The 22,010-nt window shown below is 41.9% G+C and overlaps 1 protein-coding gene across 2 annotated transcripts in view; it reads right to left on the bottom strand.

Moving 5' to 3' along the window:
* Positions 1 to 6,292: 6,292 nt before the first annotated feature.
* Positions 6,293 to 22,010, bottom strand: part of LOC131683624 (piezo-type mechanosensitive ion channel component-like) — a 112,998-nt gene continuing 97,280 nt past the window's right edge. For both annotated transcript variants that reach the window (XM_058965757.1, XM_058965758.1), the window contains 6 exons: positions 16,197 to 16,368; positions 15,722 to 16,143; positions 8,786 to 9,107; positions 7,541 to 8,723; positions 7,188 to 7,413; positions 6,293 to 7,122 (listed from right to left, as the gene is read on the bottom strand). In XM_058965757.1, coding sequence (XP_058821740.1) covers positions 6,804 to 7,122; positions 7,188 to 7,413; positions 7,541 to 8,723; positions 8,786 to 9,107; positions 15,722 to 16,143; positions 16,197 to 16,368 — 2,644 coding nt within the window. In that variant the 3' untranslated portion in view covers positions 6,293 to 6,803. The remainder of the gene's footprint in view (positions 7,123 to 7,187; positions 7,414 to 7,540; positions 8,724 to 8,785; positions 9,108 to 15,721; positions 16,144 to 16,196; positions 16,369 to 22,010) is intronic.

The raw sequence follows: 22,010 nt of genomic DNA, 5'->3' as shown, positions 1-22,010 counted from the left end.
AATTATTTGCGCTGTGCTGTAGGGAACAAACAGATTTTGGCGCGATTCGTTGGGAAATAATCAAAACAATTGTGTAGTATATTCCGTAGATTTTACCGTAAATTTTGATAGATTTTGTAAAAACATTAATTAGTCTGCTTTGATTGGTGGTTTTTGCAAATCTTTCAAGAACATTAGTAAATGTGGCAACCCTGCTACTAAGCGAAAGCTACACCAAAAAGAATGATGAAAATATTTCCATTTGTCGCACAAAAGGATGGACTTCCATCTGCACTAAGAAGTTTATAAAAGAGATCGCATTGCGATATACAATGCTCATTCGATGTGAGCTGCGAAAGGGGAATGTTCGTGTATATACGCAGCAGAAGCGAATTCGGGCAAGGTTCGAATCGTTAGAAAGGATTCTCGTCTGGTATCACCAAAAATAGTTACCTGCAAACCGTTCTTTTTAGGATGAAAACATAATGGAGAAAGAATTGAATTAGAAAGTTCCATTTAATAACTTGGATTGAGTTTGCGCCTGTCAATTCTTCTGTACATGTACCAGTGATTCATATAAGCAAATGTTTATCAAATTAATCTACAAACCCGAAGGTTTTTGCAAGTCCTAGGAAATCAGTGAATGTGGCAATCTCATTCGACATGAAATTTCCGTAAACATTCATTCAAAAAGTGCATTGGTTCAAATTATCCATGATATGATATGACCAAGTTTAGTACTACGTCAACAACGCGGTTATGTCCCGGACATTACCCACTCCTAGTTTTTTCATTAAAAATATGAAAATTGCTCAACATTTTTATTAGAAAGCGTCTTTTTCTTTAATAAAAATTTAAGGAGAACGTTTAGTTCCGTATCCAACGACTTATTTATGACCCAAATCGGTTGAAAAATGCCAGTTATTATTTTTTTTGCAAATTAGATACTTGTTCTCATAAACTTTTAAGGGGATGGTATCATATAAAATTTAAAAAAAACACATTTTTTTGCTCGAATACGTATACATTCATAAGTATGTGTGTGAAATTTGAACATGAAATTGGATAAAAGAACGAAAAATATAATTATAGCATCTTATAGTGCGAGACAATACTTCACTAACCACTTAAGAGTTCATGCGAGCAGGTTTCTAATTTGGAAAACAATTAATAACCCAGTTAATTTAAAATCGGTTGAAAAATTATCACGCAAAAAAAATTCAGTGCCGAAAGTTTCTAAAAATCGTTTTTTTGCTATAAATCAAGATTTTGAGGGCATTCAACATTTTTCATACATTGTTTTGTGTTGCATTTGATGAGATCTACAACCTATACTAGATCTTTTGAAAAGTACAAAATCACTGTAGCACCGTGTTATTGGTTCCAGTTGCATCTTTTGCAGATATAACCCAAGTGAAATCGCTGCCAACGAGAACATGTTCTACTGCATTTTGTAGTAGAAGGGCAAAGATTCATTGAACATGCTTCGCGAGACTAGTGGTTTTGAGCACCGGAGGATGCATCGATAACGCATACCGTTACATTTAATGTGACCATTCGTCTATCGAGACTGAGTTGTACGTTGCTTACAGGTATTCGTTGTTCAACAGCTATTGGTGTTCCTTGTTTCGACTCATTTATATTGGTGTACATATTGAAAGAAAAATATGTGGTTGCTCTCAACCTCTTGTAGTACCACTCACTCGTTTGGTGAGATCCGTCACGGAATTACATAGGTTCCTCGGAGACGCTCAAGTATATCCGTCTGGGAGGAATGCTCACTGGACTCGTAGTCAGTGCTGCTCGTCGTCTCCATCGGGACATCTTTCTTTTTTCCAAGGTCGTGGTCCATGTTTTCATTTGATTTACGTGCTTGGGAGTTTATCGATGGAGACCGTGACATGCCCCATAGCGTGAGGTTAAGAACGTTTCAAGTAAAAAGTCAGTTTAAAAATTCGAATTTTCAATAAATGGTTGTGACTATCGTGTTAGCTCACTTCACATTAAATATATATGAACTGAAAAATAAGTTATACTGCTCATTGCTATAAACCTTTGGAATCATTGACGAACGACATGTCAATACGCCTAATACCACGCCCTCAGAGGGATATTTCCGAATACCATAGAAAATAATTCATAATACCGTGTACCATAAAATAAACTAAATACTGGTGTAAATAATAAAATTTGAGTGAAAACTTACATAATTTATTTGCAGAATTCATTTCTTATCATACTTTTTCTTCAGTTTAAGGCGCTAAGATTTCAGCTGAGCGTTTTGTCAGCATGGAGTTCTTTCTTGATTTGCCGTTTATTTTCGTTTTTATCTTTTCCTTCAACTCAGCTCATTTTAATGTTCTCAATATTTTCCAGGTACTCATCGTAAGCAACACTAGTTGCGAAGAGGGTGGATGTGGTTTTGGGGCCCTATTCTCACAGTCACGTCACCTAGTGACTGGAGTAAATTTGTTCTAGTCACTAAGTGATGTGACTTTGAGAATAGGGCCCTTGATTTAGCTTTCTGTAACATTTCAGGAGAGCAAAACACCTCACCCAAAACGTTCAGATGCTCGGCTGGACGATGAGACATATCTAATGGTGCCGTTTCGACAAGTGATCCTGGAAAAAATGGATCTTATTAGATTATAAAAATGTACAGTTAAAAATTTATTACCTCGGTTTTCATCGAAGCTTCTGAATAATGGTTCTGCATCTAGAAAACTCCTCTTTAGTATCTGTGCCTATACTGGTACCAGTGTTGGTATCAATAGGGAACTGTTTTGTACATGTTTAATCCTCTGCTAGACTTTGAAAGGCCCAGTATCCTCAGCGCTGCCCAACCACCCACAGGAGAATCACTGCGATTAAAATCATCCACTTGCTGATGTGTCATGATTTTCTATCAGAAAGTTATTTATTTATTTAATTGCTGTCTTTAACCAACTTGGTCATTTGCCTGTTAGAAGAATATGGTTTACATGTTATGTGTTTTGCAGATATAATCTAACTTACAAAATGAGCTAATATTACTTCTATTTGCTTGAGGTCTGCGGATGTTGTATCTGGCTGTGGTTCGTCGCAGAATTGCCAAAGTTTGTCTTATATTGTCGCATAGTCCAGCCGTTATATTTGGTCGAAGAGGTTCGCGTCCTTAATAAAGCATATAATGTTATTTCTCTCGCACCGGGTCGTTTGACAAGCTCTCTTTGATGGAGCTTGATATATCATGCCTATTCCGGCAAGATTTCTCCCGGTTAGCTCAATTCCATAAAATATCGTGCTGTCTATGATGGCTTTCGACACGTTGAGCACTGTTCGTCGTTCACATTTCGGGTACCGTGCGCTTATTACTCAGATTAAGCGCTTATGACTTTCACATTCTTTTTTTATTTGTTGGCAATGTGAGAGACAGGTCATCTTTCGGTCAATTGTCACCCCGAGCACTTTCGGTTCTTTTCGAAACGGTATGTGTCCGTTTAGTTTTACCGGTCTATCTGTTGCTATATGATTAGTTTCGCAGCAGTACCCTAGTTCGCACTTATTGACCGCAATGCTGAAGCCAACGGACTCGGCCCATCGCCCAACAGTGTAAACGGCCGCCTGGATCTTTCTCCTGGTAAATACCTTTGACTTGCCTTTGGCCACAATGATTAAATCATCCGCATAAACCAAAATAAATATTCCGTTTGGAAATGCTGCGAATAGTGAATTCATTCCCAATTCATTCGTCAAAGATGCTTCCACCAATCCCTACTCTAAAACGTCGAGTGTTCAGGAACTCCTTTAAGAACCGCCCGATGTTTCCATGCCCGATGCCGCAAGTGTCTGGATAAGTTGACCAAAGGCATGAATTTACTATAGATCTCGAGCAGATCGTTAGATCAATGGCTGATTGGGCCTGATTTCGAATAAATGTTGGCCTTCCATAATCACATTGTCTCGTTTGCACCATCGGGATGACCCCCATGCGGTGTGATGGGCATTAAAATCCCCCATCAGAATATATGATTCGCCAAGCTGATTAATAAGTCTTCTCAGTTTGTTGCCGATGTCATCCGTTGCATTTGGTATGTATATTGAACCAACTGTGCATTGTCTGGAATATCTAATCTGTTTTGCCACCACCAATAGCTCGGTAACAAGTGAGACGGGTTCGGTCGCTATGTCGGCCCGGATGCCGATAGCCACCGTTTGATGTATCCTATCCCAGAAGTAGTGATTACTGAACCATTGTGACGGGTTTGTGTTATTACTCAGGTGGGTTTCCTCTATCGCAATGCATATTGGGTCTCCCTTGATGATCAATTGTTGTAGGTTGCCCAAGTTGGATCGCATGCCGTTGATATTCCATTGCAGAACAAACCAGTCACTCTTTTGCTTATCGTGCGTGTTCGATTTGCTGAATCGACCAAGCTGTGGTCCTAAATCGTGAGCTTTAGAATGTAGTGTTCGTTGGTTGGAGACGTCGTCGGGTTCAACGGGGCTCCGTTCGTTTTTTCGGGGAGCCACTGCTTTCCCTGTTACATCAGTTGCCTTTTGCGCAGCATCATCGGTCAGGTCCATTGTGGGGACGTGCGTGTTTGTAGTGCTACTAATGGTGTTCTTTCTGCTGTTGATGGTTTCGTTTGTTGCACGTTTGGAGGTAGGATTTAGAAATCTATCCTGATGCCAGGAGCATCCGGCTACTGGACTGGGGCTGCGGCTGGTGGTCGGACAGAGTGAATAATGCGATCGATTGCACGTCCCTTTATCCCGCTCTCAGTAGGGCCATAGAGATCTCGGCTCGCCCACAGCATCGTGTCTGTCCAGGTTGGACTTATTTGTGGTTTTCGTTGAACCGATGTTCTCCTTGGGAAAGGCAATTGGTTTGGTGCAGTGGATTCTGGAGCGGGCGTCCCGCTTATGCGATGCCTGGACGGCCGTCGGGGCAGCGAAGTAGACTGTGTGAACCGCCGGAGATATGTCGACGAGTGGAGTACTATGTTGTATATTTGCTGTTGAAGGGAGTTGAGAAGGAGAATTGTTTCTCGAATGGGTTGTGTTGCTTGTACTTGCCTGGGTGATGCCCAATGGTCTCGCAACAGCTGCCGCCAAGGGTGCATCGGGAGATCCCGGAACGTCCCCGGTCAGGGTCAGTACGTCCATGAGTTTGTTGGATGCATTTTTCGGTAATTCGTTTTTTTGACGTTTCCTTGTGCATGGTTGAGGGGTTGTAGGTTTAGATATTTTTTGTTAGTTGTAGTGCTGTTTAGTCCGAAATTTCGAGCGGGATTAATCCTCATTCTGACGCTTCTCGCTTCGTTGTGATTGCCGATTTTCTTGAGCTGGATCTTAATTTGGGGTAATTTGACCGGTTATCGTCTGATGCTGTTGTCTGATAGTTACTTACGGTGTCTTATTGGGCTCCTGGACTTATTTTCCGTTTTTCGCTCTTCGTTCCGTTTTCATTCAGGTTTTGGGTTCTCAATTCTGGATTGACGGGGGACCCATCTGTGGTGTTCATTTGGTTTGATGTGTCACTAGTTGTGTCGGTTTTTGGGATGGTCCCAGTGTGCGTCTTCTGCTTGATTGGTGTTGGTTGGGTGTTTTGTGGTTTGTCGTTTTATTCTTGAGGGAGAGCTTGTTTGCTGAAATCAACGAAAGCACCTCATAGGGAGGCTAGTTCTCCAAGGACTTCCTTCACCTGTTGTCATGATTCGACTAGCTGAGCTTTGAGTATGCGAGTCTCTCTATCCTTGCTGTCCTCGGTATGTCGGTTGGCGCTGTTCTGCTTTATTTTATTCAGCTCTTCGCGCAGCAGTTAAATGATTTTATCCTTCTCGTCCGTGTTGAGATTGTGCCGCTCTTTGAGGGTGTCGGTGTAGCTGGGGGCTCACTAGCGCTTTAGTTTCCGGGAAGGATATGCTATTTGAAACTATAACCTTCTTTCCTCTTCCAGGAATTTCGGGCACTCGCGATTGCGAGTAGCATGTTGAGCGGTGCCATTAATGCACTTACGTGGTTAGCCCACGCTCTCGTCAAAGGGACGACCCATTGTTCTAATTTATCCACTAGTCACTTTTTGTGTTTCTTAATCCACTTTACTAGCTATTTCCGAACGCTTTCGCCGAACTTCGCAACGTTACATCTCAGTAACAGAAATAAGTTCAAGTAAGCTCGGTTTGTAATATTTGCCTCCGACACTTCACCCGCGAACACGGGATTGGAACGCCGACTGTATAGATGAACCGATCGTAACCAGTGTCCGATTCAAAACTGTATCAGCAAGTTTTCCTTAGTGACTTTTTCGGATAAAGTAAGCTTGATTGGATTCAGTTCAAGTACACGTTGTACTTCTTTGTTCTCGAAAATAGATTTCCCAGCTTTATAAATATGCCTATTATCCTAATATAGTGCTGAATTATACAAATGACTTGTTTCTCGTAACATGGCTAAAAACTGATTCATTTGGGAATCGATTTGTGACGAAGCAAAATATGATCTTCGAAAAATGTAATTAACGTTCAACATTGTATCGACTAGATTCCTGACGGTTACCAAATTTGTTCCTAATGTTCCATCCGTGGACGTATCTACTTTTTGTGCAAATCTTGCCACGCTCTATCAAGTTCATTAAATGACAGATTTTATTTCATGTGCTTAATTCAAAATTTACAGTTCACAACAAAAATATTCCAAACTATTTTTCAAATGAGTTCATGTAGAGATTCTAAATATAGAAACATGAAGTTGTTTAAAGATCGAACGTTATGATCATAATAAGTAGGCAACTGTCCCTTACACAATAATATCACCATTAGCAATGAAAGTAAAACTTAGGCTTAGTCATTCTTTTTACGTGACTTGGAGCTCGTACTCATCGTATCGCTGTCATCGTCGTCACCTACTTCGTTTTTCGGCCGAGTCCACTTGATCATCGTCTCCGGTGACCGATACAGGAAGATTAGTTTGGCAAAAAGATCCTCCTCCAAGGTAAATTCGAGTGATTCTCTCACTAAATAGATATCCAAACAGAGTTGCAACACACGATCCACGTACGGTAGATCTTCGAACATAATCTTTGAACTTGCACCGGAGAAGATGCTGGTGCGCAACATTCTCGAAAAAACGAGAATCAATGTCGAGTAAATACCGATGATGCTGAAGCGAGGTACAATATGTTAATTATAGTATCTGCTAGGCATCACAATCCAATTTAAACCTACCCTCCTGCAGCGATTGAACTGATTGTACTCGGGAAGATTTTATCGTTGAACATGTACATCACGAGATGCGACACGCAATCAGCATACGGCATGTTCGCAAAGATGGCATACGACGGGTCGGAACAGTTCTCCTTAACTTCCCACCAGAACAACGGATTGCTGCTGTTGGTTTGGGTCTGGAACAACCGCAGCGTTATGTTGCGATAATTCTTTTCGCTGTCGTCAGCTGCAAATAAGTTTAAATTATTAAAGAGTAATAATCTACAGTTCCGATTAAAATAGTGGAGACGCATGGTTACTAGAAAATGTTGTGAACAACCGTGAGGCTCCATTATTACGATATCTACACTCACTATCAGCTGCCGGAATAAGTTGATGAATGGGTCTCAGAGCCCCACTGTTTTTCACTTTCAAAAACTTTGGCATCATGTACGGCAACGCCACTGTTATGTTCGTGTCGGTCGCCAGCATTTGTACCAGAGCCGATCGGGCCGGATCATCCGGTTCCAATTCGTACGCCTTCTCCTCTGATACGATTCCCGGGTTTTCCTTAGAATGTGATTTCCGACTGATGGTGTATCGGAACCGACAGGTTAGTGTCGAAGTAGTGTTGAGGTCATTCAGCAACCGGGCTTTATCCGGAGGGGAAATGTTCCAAATTGAGGTAGAATTAGCGCCCAGTTTAACTGCAGCCACGTCCACCGGTTCATAGTTGGATAGGAAGGTAAGTGCGGTTTTATCTTTTGAATACGGGAGCATAAACTTCTCCCACTGGTCATCGTTGAGGCCATGAATGTTATTGTCCTGTGCGGACATTATGTATACGGGCTCATAGGGACCGATGCGAAGTGTGACAGAAACATCGTACGGAAGGTTTGGTTCGCCAACGGTGTTGCTGAAGGCGAACAAAGCCAATGGGAACCAAATAAGTAAAATAATTCCAAACATCATGCCGCCTCCCATGAGATACTTCACAAGCGATCCTTTCTTTTGCCCTCTAGGAGCTGGCAAATCTTCCTCCAGCTCACGCATGCACTTCATTTGGTAAACATTGGTGAATATATCTTCCATTTTTAGCCAATCAAATAAAGTCATGGACGTGTCGGTCCAAATCCAATCCATTAAGGTACGCAGCTCGAATAGGAACGGTATGGTAATGAACAGTTTGAACCCGGTAAGGTTAATCATGGAGAAGCCTTTCGTGACAAAATTACCCAAAATTCTTGCTGGATAGCCACACCGTATTTGATAAGCTGAAAACAGTAGATAGAAACACTTGATGAGGTAGTAGTAAACCGGTGGATTGGTTGCGTTAAAGCTTCGTTCGGTTGTGGCCGGTAACACAAAGAACATCCAAATGTGCAGTCCAATTATGAGGAAGAACTGGAACAGGATTTTGCCCACCATGTACTTCCGCAAGTAAAGAGCCCGGTCTACCACGATTAGGAAGAACTGGATTATTAACATCAGAAGGAATGTCATTGGCACTTTGTTTTCCTCGAAATACGACAGGACGCCACCGTCTCCTTCCTGTGTCTGTGAATAAATGGATAAATTAAAGTATTTCGAACATGATCCGTATTTCATTGATTACTAACTCCAAAAGCCGAAAATCCAAATAGGATCACAAAAAAATTTATAAAGTCGCATAAGAACAAGTATCCGTACACGTCGGCTGTCTTGCGCGATTGCCTATCGAGTAGCTGGTTGAAGAAAGCTTTCACCGAAGCAGTATATTTTTGGAACGAATGCTTCACAATTTGGGGGAAGTAATTTTCGGCATCTTCGCTGTGGTGAGTAATGCAAACTAGCGCCGTTCCATTGCCCGTATCGTTCGGTACGTTCCGCTCGGCTCCTTCCTCGATTTTGACCATATTCAGCTCGGTGATATCACCTTGTCGGATAGTCAGAGACTCCCGGCTGTAATATAAAGCTTGATTATAAAAATGCACTTTAGGGGAATAGACTTGTTAATTTAGTGAAATGAATGACGGAAAGTACTCATAATCATTAATAACGCTATGGAGTGTCGTTGACGAATATGGGTAACGGTCTATGCGTTAAAGATATTAGATTCGGAATGTTTTGGAAGGATTCATTTTTTTATGGTAGTTCTGTATAATATGTGTAAACAGAACGCGCTTATTGAACTCATTCGAAACTCCATAGTAGTCTTTTTAAGGAAGCGTATAGTGTAAGGACTAAAATTCGAGTTTCGCAAATGGCTTCAAGAAAACCGAAAAATCTTATATTTTGCTGTAAAATTTGCTCACTTTTCATCAAAATAATAGGGAGAAAAATATATTGTGTCGCAAAAAAGTCAAGTCAGTTTAGTTTTTGAGTTATCGTATTCCCCAATTTGAAAGCGCGATTTTGAAAAAACACAATTAAAGGGTGTCCCACATAAAATTGCATCACAAAAAACGCTGTAGAAATAATTTCTCTGGAAAATTTATTTAGAAGTAGTGTAGAGTGTATTGTATACACTGTATTTTTATCTCTATCAGTTTTCCGAAAATTGTTGTCGATCGAAATCTGCGTGTGTTACAGCAAATACGCGCGAGGAATGCATGGCTGTTTAAAACAAAAGAAGTTTAGAGTGGCAACCAAGATTGCGGGACGCTATTCTAGAGGTTCAATAGTTAGGCGGATAAAAAAGAAGTCGATTTTTTTCACCCACTGCACCAGACGACTCCCTTAATTCTTCACTTTGTCTATTTGCATTCATATATTAATCCCTTCATGCTCATATTTTTTATAAACAACAACGTTTATACATTAGCCGACACCCCCTAGATATCTCCATCATTGACACAGGTGAATCTGGGCACACCGCTCTTAGAAGCCATTAGGATAAATTTAAAACAATTGATCCAACCAATGAGACGTGACATGCGGGTTACGTAAAAAAATCAATTTCGATCGCGTAATTGCTTGCTAGAGATGCAGTAACTAAGATCTGCCACGCAGATCTGAGTGGATCGTTTTTCAAACTGCGGTCCGTTTTCCTGGAGCGTGCTAAACAAAACAAACAAACAACGTTTTCTAGGGAGATGATCGATGATCTTAGATGTACGGTTAGCTATAAATATTTGTCATTTCCTCGGATGTGTATGTGGCTTCATAAGTTTCAATACTCAATCAGTGAGTCCCATCACCTCAAGTTTAGGTAACGATACTTCTTGAAAAGGAGCGACCTTCATTTGGACGGCGACTAAGTTGATGTGAATCGCTCTTTCGTTGTCTACTGATCTACTGATCGCACGGCTCAATGTTTGAAGCTGACCTTGAAGCAGAACACATCATCCTGTGGTATCGATCAAGTACCGAGTACTTTTACGTTGTGTTGCTCCTGGGGCAGCTGACACGCAATGGGCTTATTGCTTATCCCGTCGGCTTCTATGAACTGCGATTCATTGGACGTCCATTTTCGCAAATTAAATCCGTTCAGTCGGGTACCTTAGTAAAGTCTTCTCGTAGAATCTTGGGTTCCTTGCGTGTGTTTGGAATGGATGAACATGCTCACTATCTTCAGAGGATTACTAGAAAGTTGCTATGGCTAGGTATGCTGCACATGTCGTACCATGTGAAGGGTGATCGGTATTCCCGTTCTGTGAAAAGAGTAAGGGATACACCGGGAGAGGAGAGGAACCGAAGAAGCCCAAGAAGGTCAATGAAAGACAGTGAAACGACGGCCTGACGTACGTTGCGATCTTCAAAAGAATGAGAGAAGATCTCAAACTGAAGGAGCTGGGAAGCGAGAACGTGGTAAGAACCAGCCGTACTCAGAAAGGTGAGATGCCGTTCGAGCTAAAGAAGGATGCATTGATCAAGAGCTTGACCTATCGGGAACTGGTGGCAGAAGCGGTGGGAGGAGAAACGAATGTGAGGACTTTAGTTCAGGAACCAGTGGTCGAGTTAAGGAATCTGGACGAAATCACAACGGAAGATAAAGTCACAACGGAAAACGAAGTGAGGAGCGTACCAATAAAGTAATGTAACCTGGAGAAAGAGCAAATGTCAATCAGATTGACGAAGGCGTATAGTGGCACACAGACAGCAGCGATACCCTTATTACCAACCGCAGCCAACCAGCTTTTGTCGACCAGTAAGATCAAAGTTGGATGGTCGGTGTGCTCGTTACGATTAATCCCTAGAGCCACTAAACAAACGGAGAGGTCTTCCAGGTGCCTGGGTTTCGATCATCAGGCAAGATACTGTAGAAGCCCGAACAGATCAAATCTGTGCAGTGAATTTGGGGAGAAGGGACACATTGCTAGAAACTGCACAACGCAAACGAAGTGCTAGCTCTGCCAAAATAGGGACCCCATGACGGAAGGTTTCTGATGCCTAGAATACGAAAAGGCGAAGGCAAACCAATGATGATGGAGATAACTCAGCTTAATCTCAATCATTGCGCCATTGTACAGCAACTGTTGAGGCAGTCAACAACAAAAACGAAGTGCGATGTTGCAATTATTGCAGTCATATCGTTTTCCTCCCGAAAACGGTAACTGGATGGATAGTGCAGGAATGGCGCCATTTCAAGTGATGGGCGGTTTCCCTGAAGTAGTGGCCAGTACACACGAAGGCTTCATGAGCGCCAGGATTACCGGAGTATTCGTATGTAGCTGTTATGCTCCCCCACGGTGGACACCAGAGCAGTACTATCGGATGCTGAACGCATTACCCGACTCGATTGTCGGACTAACGCCGGTTGTTTTAGGAGGAGATTTCAGCGCTTGGGTCGTGGAGTCGGGTAGCGGGCTATCCAACGCAAGAGCTTACAGCTTGTTGGAAGCCCTGGCGAAGCTGGATGAAAGTCTGTGCAATGAAGGTTCCGCTAGCACATTCCGTAAAGACGGTCGGGAATCCATCATCGACGTAACATTCTGCAGTGCATCGCTGATGGGTAACATGAAATTCAGTGAGCAGTACACGCACAGCGACTACCAGGCATCCACTACACCATTGGTCAGCGAACGTGCATTGTAACGCGGAGAGTTAGGACTGGCGAGCGGAAGTGGAAAATAAAGGACTTCGATAAGGACCTTTTTGTCGAAGCACTTCGTGCTGACAGCCTCCTTCCTTTCGAATGTCGATGAGCTGTCGAAACCATTAGCAAGGCCATGTGATGTAACAATGCCGAGGAACTGCCGACGTCCGGCATATTGATGGAACGAAAGGCTCAGCATCCTCCGTGTTTCCTGCCTAAAAGCCAGAAGACGCGTTCAAAGAGTAAGATCTGAGGCAGTCAAAGAAGAGACGGATTTTTAACACTGCAACTGCCTAGGGGAGTCAAGATCGTTTGCAGATGACGATAACCGGCTAGACCCACTAGGAAGTAGAGATGTTTACGGCAATAAGAATCGTGGAAACCTGGAAGGCTGACGTCAAGTTACAGTAGGCTCACCACAAGACGGAGGTAGTGCTGGTGAGCAACCATAAAAAATGATGTCGTGATCAACGTCGGAGGACAATCCATCCCATCGAAACGTGCACTGAAGCATCTGGATGTGATGACCGACGATCGGTTAAATTACAACAGTCTTGTCGACTACATATGTGAAAAGATTGCGAGGGCAACTAATGCATTCGCAAGGATCAAGTGGAACAACGGAGGAGCAAGATTTAGCATTTAGTCTCCTGTCGAGTGTCTCAACCTCAATACTAAGGTATGGCGAACCGACTTGGCATTAATGGTTGTTCGTCTCGCGAGTGCGTACAGAACGATATCGTCAGAAGTGGTATGCGAAATTATCAGGATGATACCCATTTGCATCACTCTGGCTGAGGACTGGCCGTCGGCTTCAACGGAATCGCCGGACCCATCTCGATACCCTACCGGATAGCTCGTGAGTAGGCTAGATCCACCACCGCGGATTAGAGCGAGTAGACCGCGTCGAATAGCTAACACTAAGTCGTTGGGGCGCCAGTGAACCGGAAGCTACGCTCCACCTGGAGTCGCTGAACAGACCTTAGCACCAACTGGCTGGCCCGTTGAGTAGGCTAGGTCCACCGCCGGGAACTAAATCGGGACGAAGCAGGGAGCTAAATGGCTCACGGAAACGAACATCCGTATCGGGAGAAATCTACCGCCGGGGAATTCAAAGTGGACTATCCCACGATATCGGAACAAAAATGGGACCTAATTGTCAACGGGATAGACATCGCAAGAAATTCCGCTGCCATCGCAAGAAATTCCGATGCCAAGGAACTCTTAGTCGGAGTAGGGCAGTTCACTGCCGCATAATATCCGAATAGATCTCGGCAAAGCTGGTAGCTAAATGGTTAGAGGAAACGGATATATGTGCCGGGAGAAATTCTTCCGTCGGGGAACCCTCAGTCAGAGTAGGATAAGTTCAGCACCGGGGAAGATCGTGATAAGGTTGGGCGCTGAATGACTCACGGAAACAGGAGCTAAATGGCTCATGGAATCTATCTAAACGGCTGGGACGTGAGCTAAATAGCGACACAATAGATGAAAACAAGAAGCAAGAGAAGAGTCGAGATACTTATGTCGACTGCGACAATATGACGTGTTTGCACCATATTATGCATTGAGAGTAGACACGGATTCGAAGTCACAAAACGCAGGTGTTGTATCGTCGAACGGTAGACTAAACACATGTCGTCTATCCATGTTCCGTACACAATTTGCTTGGAATGTTCGACAGCTTGTCGTTCATCGCTAGTTAGAAGCTTTACCTTCGGTAGGTCCTCTAGTTCCCAGAACGTCTGAGGATTTTGTCTAAATTGATTCCAGTGACGAGACATATATTTTACACCAACCTACATAAGCCCACAAAATGAGCCGGATGAACTACGTTTAATAATTAGGTTCTTTACTGACATAATTAACCTCACTTTTCTTGACATTTCAATAGTACTGTTAACATGGACTTTGAAAATTTGTTTGGACATCTAGTTTCGCTCGCAGCAAATCGCCAAGAATTTTTTAAAGTCCTTGCAACAGTATAAGCGAACCGCCAAAAATGAGCACTCGAGTTCATTTGTGACGTTAGCGTAATGTATTCAATTCTCGGTGGTTTGTTTACATACGGGGTCCGGCACTCGAAATGTGACCAATCATAATTTCGGTTTGGAATATAATCTTTATTTACTTCAAAATACAAAAAAACAGAATCAGTTCACTTATGACTACCTTTTACCTTGACTATGGCTTTATGATGGTCAAACACGAATCGCAAGCTGCCCGAATGTGACATGCCGGTATTTTTGCTTACTCTCGGACAATAGTTTTCTTCAGCGTCTCGAAGCTGTCGTATTTTTTACTTCGGACATTGCTCACCAAAATGGCCAAGAGAGAATAATTAATTGAATTCGTGTCTGGTGAATATGAAATCCATTGTGTGGTCGAAATGAAGTTCGGAACGTTGGTTTTCATCCATTCTTGATTCACTCGTCCTTTGTAAGATGGTGCCGAGACGTGTTTTAGCAACTCTGGTCAGCGGCTGAAATGCTTGTCTGCCAACGGCTTCAAAGCAGCCTGCGGAACACATTTTCCGATAATATGTCGCATTTTCTTTGACGCCAGGCTCGATGAAAACGATCGGAGAGCACCCATCTGCGGTTGCAGTGATCTAAACCAGTATTTGTGACGGGTGCTGCCTCCTGGTAGCCAACCGAAGACTCAAATCCGTATATGAACGGCGGGTCTAGTAAATCCTATCGTTTTGAGAGTTTACGAATTGCTCAATTTGAAAAATGTTTTCACCAGAAAACACGATGTTTGACCGCGAACGGTCTGAAGTTGGTTACACTTCGAGTGCCGAACCCTGTAGATAAGAGCGACTGGTGGAGGGTTAAGAATGTCTTCAAAGGTTATGAAAAATCATATTTGGAGTAAATCAAGCACTCATATCTCTCAGTTAAGGGAAAGTAACGACAAAACTGCTGTATTCCAAAGATTGCCAATTAAAGAATCCGTAAACTTTTCCAAGTCATTAGATCTTTCGGCAATGTAACAAAAATCAGCTGAAGAGAGAAAAGATATCGCACCTTAAACTAATTCGCCATTGTACAGAAATTATGATGCAGTGTTGATGGAAAACATTAGACAAAGAATTATAAAAAAAAAACGTTCGGTTACCCATCGCAATCTTCCATCTTCAAAACTTTGGCAGTCTTGTATTTGAAGCTTTGAAAATCATCCATCATTGATGGTATTTCCAACTGCTTATGGGACATTTCTCTTGTCCTGAATAACGGCACGTGCTTCGCAAGGAACTGTACCATAGTTGAACGTCGCCCGGGAGTTGAACGCTGGGAAACTGGTGATTGGGACTGAGGAACATCTAATGGGAATTGTTAGTCGTTATTCTATAGTACAGGGAGTTATTAATATTATTGGAAAAATAAACAAGGATTACCAGCTGATTCAACCACATCCAAATCGGAAATAATGGAACCTTGAATAAAAGCTTCCTCGAGGCGGGTCAAGAAACGGAACCTGTAAAATCTGGATGGAAAAGGTGGGATGATCTTATCGTGTGTATGACTCGTGTACTTACTGTTTATCTAATTCTTCAGCAGACTCGATAAGAGCTTTAGTCTTTTCATCACTAGTGTCCAGCTTGTAGAAACCTTCGTCGACACCGGGTTCTTCGACAAAGTCCGATTTCCACAGTCCCAATGACTTGAGGATAAATCTATGACAGAACAACACCAGCAATAGCGCTAGATCGTAAGTGGCGTAACCTTTCTTCTGCTCAATTCCAATTATTCTGGCAGGGCTGAACGGCTGATTCGGAGGAATCGGGTTTTGATTCCACCAGAGCATTTCAAACTGACAGATACATTTCAGTATCACAACGGTCTGCGTATAGGCGATCAGTGTAACCCAAAAATTTTTCGACGGTCTCGGAAAAGTCAAAGTTCCCCACAGTGTCACCATTAAGGGTAACGGTAGCGACAGGAGACTAGCTGATTTTATCTAGAATAAATAAAGTTTAAGAAATTGTATCCAACAGTCAACTGCACTAATACCTGATTTAAGAACACCAAAAAATAGCAGATGAAATCGGTGTGAGAAAGTACTGCGTACCAGGCTGCTTGTAAAAATTCTACCACCACCGTGTGCTCCTGACTGGCAAAATCCTCTTCCGAGATGTCGTCCTCCGGGGCTTTATCGATGATATCCATGGCTTCGGTCGATTTGCTGTACGGAATTTTATTATATTAATGGAATCATTTCTAATAGTACATGCATCACGAATTAGATTAGTATTTATTGTGCAGAAAACATTTACAGTGCAACCCATACTAAATAAATAAAATTGTGTAAAGATATGATCATTGAATTGGTGTGTAAACGATGAAATACGAGAAGTCTGGTGATGGATGTATTGTGACTATTCGTTTTTTGCTTTTCAGTTTTAATACATCCATTACCCAGGATAAGTTGATGCATTTCTGCAATACCTGTCCAGCGTATCACTGGAGACAAACTTGTACGGGACTCCGTCGTCTAGTCCACGTTCGATCGAGGGAGCCAAGATTAAAATCGAGGGTAGGAAACTGCTACTTCGTCTACAGAACACATCACCGTCGTGTTTGATATGGGAAGGGAGTGTGAAGCATATACGAAAAGAAAAATACTACAATTCGCATCTATAAGGATTGATCTACCATGCGGAATAAAAATTCTAAAAAAAATAAATAAATGTTTGGATCACTAATGTAAGGGTTTCACTTTCGAACAACGCCATCGCCAGTTGCCTTGCGGTGATTGTGTTGTAGGTGACTATTAACGCCCTCAAATAATTAACGGTAACATTTGAAACTGAAACGTAACTGTAGATGCAGTTTGCAAAACTCACTCTTCTTTTGCCTGATGTTCCTTGCGAGCCATCATTGCGATGGCAGCTCCTAGTCCACTCACCTGGTGGAGCCTGTTTTGTAGGTGTGCCCAAGAAGAGTAGTGACAAGTTAGAAGATTTTAGTAGATTAGAATAATGACAAATATTTGTCGGTTATTTGTGGACTGTACATTGCGGCGAGGAAACTATTTGTAAACGAGGACATAATAATTTTTGCACAACATTTATACATAATTTTATAGACAATTATTACTGCGAGTGCATAGTCAGTATAAAAACTTAATATGAAGATTAAGGTCTAGTGTTTGTTAACCTCTTATGTTTTCTATAAACAGTTATTTTTGCTACAATTTTTTTTTACAAAATTCAACACTTTTTGGGTGACTTAGTGGAATGTCACAATTAACCCTCTTATTGCACATGTCTTCTGTTTAATTCCACTGCAATAAATCTAGAATTATAGTGGAATTAAACGGAAGACTTATTTGTATTGTATTTTCTTTTATTTTAGCATCTGACCTTGCTGGTCTTAATGAAATATTAAGTATTAAGTTGGGGAAAAGCCAGTTTGAGTGAAGCCTCATGTAAACTCTTCTCAAATTAGCGTAAAAACCCCATATCCTTTTGGTCCAATAATTAGGACTGTACAATAAAATACAATTCAAATTCTAAAAATAAAAAGGCAAATCAAAAACTCCTTAAGAGTGTGTTCTTGATGTGATGATGATGATGTGATGACACGTTGAAGTCGAAATCTGCAAACACTTCGTTGAATGTGCAGACTAGAAAAACTCTAGTAAGAGAAGTGCGGAGAGAAAAACAGCATTTTTGGCAACGTATGCCCCAGCATTGTATGGCAACACGTCCAATGTTATAAGGATAGACAATGTTCGATTGGATTCGTTTTTTGACAGCTAAACGCAAATCCAATCGATCCAAAATGGAGTCTCCGCAGTTCTCTTTCTAGTTTTTCTAGTGCAGACATGTCTTAAGACCAGCTTATTCGTCCCGGCTCTTCGTTCAGAGGTCGTTAAGGGGTCTTTCGAACTCCCTTCTCAGGCGAATATGAGTACAACACATGGTTTCTTGTCCTTCTAGCAAAATGTTCGTGGAATGAGAACGAAAACGTAGGCCTTCTTGCTTGCCATCACCTCCTGCGACTACGATATTAGTGTTCTCACCGATGATATATTAAACACCGAGCTATCGACGAACTTTGCATTCTACCGATACGATCGCAACTCTTCTAGTAGTCATCCGTCATCTAAGCCGTGGAGGTGGTGTTCTTATAGTGATAAAAAAAACTCTAACTGAACTAAAGATGCCCGGTTGTGAACGTTTGGAACAGGTTGTCGTACGCGTTTCATTGTCAGGCCGATCTTTATTTGTTTGCTTCATTTATCTGAGGCTGAACAGCGATCTTGACATGTAAAACATGTAAACTCTGCGTTCCAAAACATTCATGAGAAAGCCAACCAAAAGACAATGTACTTGTTGCAGGCGATTATATTCTCCCTCATCTAATATACTGGACGAAAATGGTTTAGATCAGGCAATTGCGGTTTTCTACTAGGCCTTATATGAGATTCTTCGTCGTTATGTTCCCAAGAACGTGTCAGTAGAAAGCAGATTATAACGCAGAGCTTGGTCGCCTACGCAGCGTACGCCGGAAACAACGAAAGCGATACTTACGTCACAGGATCGACGACAGCAGAACTATTCTTCCTCAAATGGAACTGTAACACAAAACAGCCCAAAATAGTGCATTGCGTGAGTATCTTAACCAATCCGTCGATATTTATAAAGAACAGAAAACATTCCGGGGGTATTCCAAAAACCAGTTCGCAGCCCACAGCCAGTCGATGGATCTTTTTGCAGATCAGCTCCGACATGTATTTACTAACTCTCCTGTCTATCCATCATAACAGTAACTTGAAACTTGTAACTTGCCAACGCGTAATATCAGCCACCTCCGTCCTAACGTAAAAAATGCCGATGTATTTTGAGCTCTATCATTGGTCTGTTGAAAGGGTCGGGTCCGGATTGCTTGCTTCCTGCGTTCATAAAACATTGTGCCCAAGCCCTTTCTGTACCAGTAAGCATTATTTTCAAGCGTCCAATCATGTAAAATACTTTCCTAAGAAGCGGCTATAGTGCCTATTCTTAAGGGTCGAAGCACAGACAACATTGAAAACTACAGAGGAATCTTGTTTACAATGCGATGTATGCAACATCTTCCACGTCCGTACGGATTTGTAAAACACGCTCGGCCACCTCGAACATGGTTACACGCGCAAGCTGTTATGAAACAAACTGCTGCGACTAGAATATCCTTCATGGGTAACAAGATGGCCGTATTCTTACCTTTGCGAACGATCCGTGTTTGTTAGAGTTGGCTCCACACGCTCAACCGTCTTTGAAACGCCAACCGTTGTCCCTCAAGGAAGTCACTGAGAGCCATTTATCATTTTCTTATTCATTAACGATCTCCGCATTCCCATTAATTCAAGAAAACTACGATGATGATCAGAAAATCTGCTGTGCTCCAAGATGATATCTATCTATATGTATAAAAGTCAATGTTTGCATGTATGTGATTTATGGACTCCCAAATGACTTAATCGATTACCGTAAAAATTTATATGTAGTGGACATTTGTTAAGGAGCGTGTTTGTGTGCTACTAGTTGGGGATTATCTACCCGCCAGATGGCGCTTCGGAACAAATTGTGTTTTACTCATATTTCGTTGAAAGTCGCAGCTACGCGCGATGGCTATTAGCTAATAACCAATATTAGCGGTGATGCTTGTTGAATGGCACGTAGATCAACGTCGAGAAACGTAGGGTTATATGTGTTTTCTGTACTCGACAATTCTAAACCTTTGTCAATATACTTTTCAAGTATGTGTCGTCGAGAGGGTGGATTCTATCCGTAACCTGGGAGTGTTATTCGACAGAAAACTGTGTTTCGTCGAGCACATCATTATGGCTGGTGGAGTTTATTTTAGACGGAACGCTGTAGATTTTGTGCATTTCTACGTACTGAAATTCATATACTGTGCCCTGATTCGGAGCATCTTGGAGTACAACGATGTTCAAAGTAACCGGATGAAACAAGGTCGAAGAAGCTTCGTACGATTTGCTCTGAGAAAACTGTCTTGGAATGATCTTATTCGCCTTCCACCGTCAAATAATAGATGCAAGTTGCTAGATTTGTCAACGCAGGGGTCTCGCCGAACTTTTCTGCAAATAATGTCCATTTTCGATGTGTTGTCGAGCAATATTGACTGTCCCGACATTCTTTAAATTATTACTTTGTTTGTTCTTCCTCGTGTTATAAGGAATCGTCCGATTCTTGTGAATTTCTTGGCACAAGCAAACGAACCGAATAATTCAGTAGACAGATTTAGCGAATTGATCGAAACTTCTCTAATGTATTATCCCTAAATACATTGATAAATTAGCATTTCAGACAACAGCATTAAGTGTACCAAAGACAAATAAAAAATGCTTTGTTTTTTTTTTTGGCACGGCTCAACGCGTTAGCATAACTGAGCCGTGGATCTCATTTTTTACGATATAAAAATGAAGGAAAGAAAATTATATGTCACTACCTTCGTTGGGTGCTATTGGCGCAGTTCACTGCCGCGTGTTGAAATCTTCTTTCGTGGTGGTGAAGCAGCGACATTCGGTGCACTACACTGTGGATCAATTAGTTTGCCTTCTCTCGTGTAATTGTTCACATCCATTTCGTCACCGATACTGCTTTCTGGATGCTCACTTATTTCTTGTTTTTATTTGATCGCTATTGTAAATATGCCCTCTTCTTCGTTCGCTTCTTTGTTGGTGGTACTGGTTATTGGCTTGGAGATATTGGGCATAGTTGTTGTTGAGTGAATATTTGTTCCTGTCAGATCCGTAGATATTAGGTTTGCAGCCGTTTGTGGTTTAGCACCAGATATTTGCGCGCTGTTTTTGATTATAGTAGACAAACTATCCTTAGCTGCTTCTGTTTTTCGTAGTGTAGTGATTCATTACATAATTGGCACGTAAGAATCTACCCTGGGTGTGTGACCAGCGTTCTCTGATTAAGTCCCATTTTCGGTTGGTCTGCATATAATGGTCACGTATGAAAGGATTGGTTTGGTCGGACGCATTCTCACCACACGAACACCATTTAAAACACGCGGATGGAGTTCCTCCGAGTATGAGCTGCGACGGAATCCACTTCTCCGTATCTTGACATGTATGTATTAGTCACGATTTCGGGGGTGCGCGGAGATAAGTCATGTAAGCGAACTTCTATAGAGTCATTGTCAATATATACGGGAATGCTGATTTTAACATTGCTGCATTCAGCGGCGTGCTGGATATTGTTCCTCGAAACGAATAATTCCGCTTGAGTAATGTCATTAAAAATAATTAGCACGTGATGTGAAATATGATTCAGTTGATAGGTGTTAACTTCTGCCAGATTTAGTTCCATCTGCTGTTTTAATAATTGCGATCTTTTGCGATCCGACGACGTGCTTACCCTCTCTCGAATCTCGAAGAATTGAGATGCGTTAAATCGACACGCTCTCGGCGATCAGGGTTCTACAATACGGGGTATCAAAGCATTTATTCATCTAGGTCATTGAAGTTAGCTGCAACAATTGACAACAATTGCACTGCGGGATCCCGAGAAACGCCGATCGTCTCGTACCAATCGGTAGAACTGACAGTTACTGACCACGGAAATCCCAGCACCTTAAAAGCTGAGCTAATCGAACACTTCAAATCGCACTAGACCAGTAAAACTGACCACCTAATTAAAGTTAGTTTACCCATGCCCAAACAGTTTAATACGCTGGTTTCCATTCATTACCGTCTATTTGACCACCTCCGTGTATTGACTAACAGAAACTAGTAAAGCCCACTGGGACTACTACTTTTCATTTGACCACTACCAATTCTTGATACGCTCCGTAGTTCCTCTAGCT

The sequence above is a fragment of the Topomyia yanbarensis genome, chromosome 2, assembly GCF_030247195.1.
Source record: "Topomyia yanbarensis strain Yona2022 chromosome 2, ASM3024719v1, whole genome shotgun sequence".
NCBI classification, from domain to species: domain Eukaryota; kingdom Metazoa; phylum Arthropoda; class Insecta; order Diptera; family Culicidae; genus Topomyia; species Topomyia yanbarensis.
Note: the sequence above shows the minus strand (reverse complement) of the source record. Positions and strands in the feature narration are given on the sequence as shown.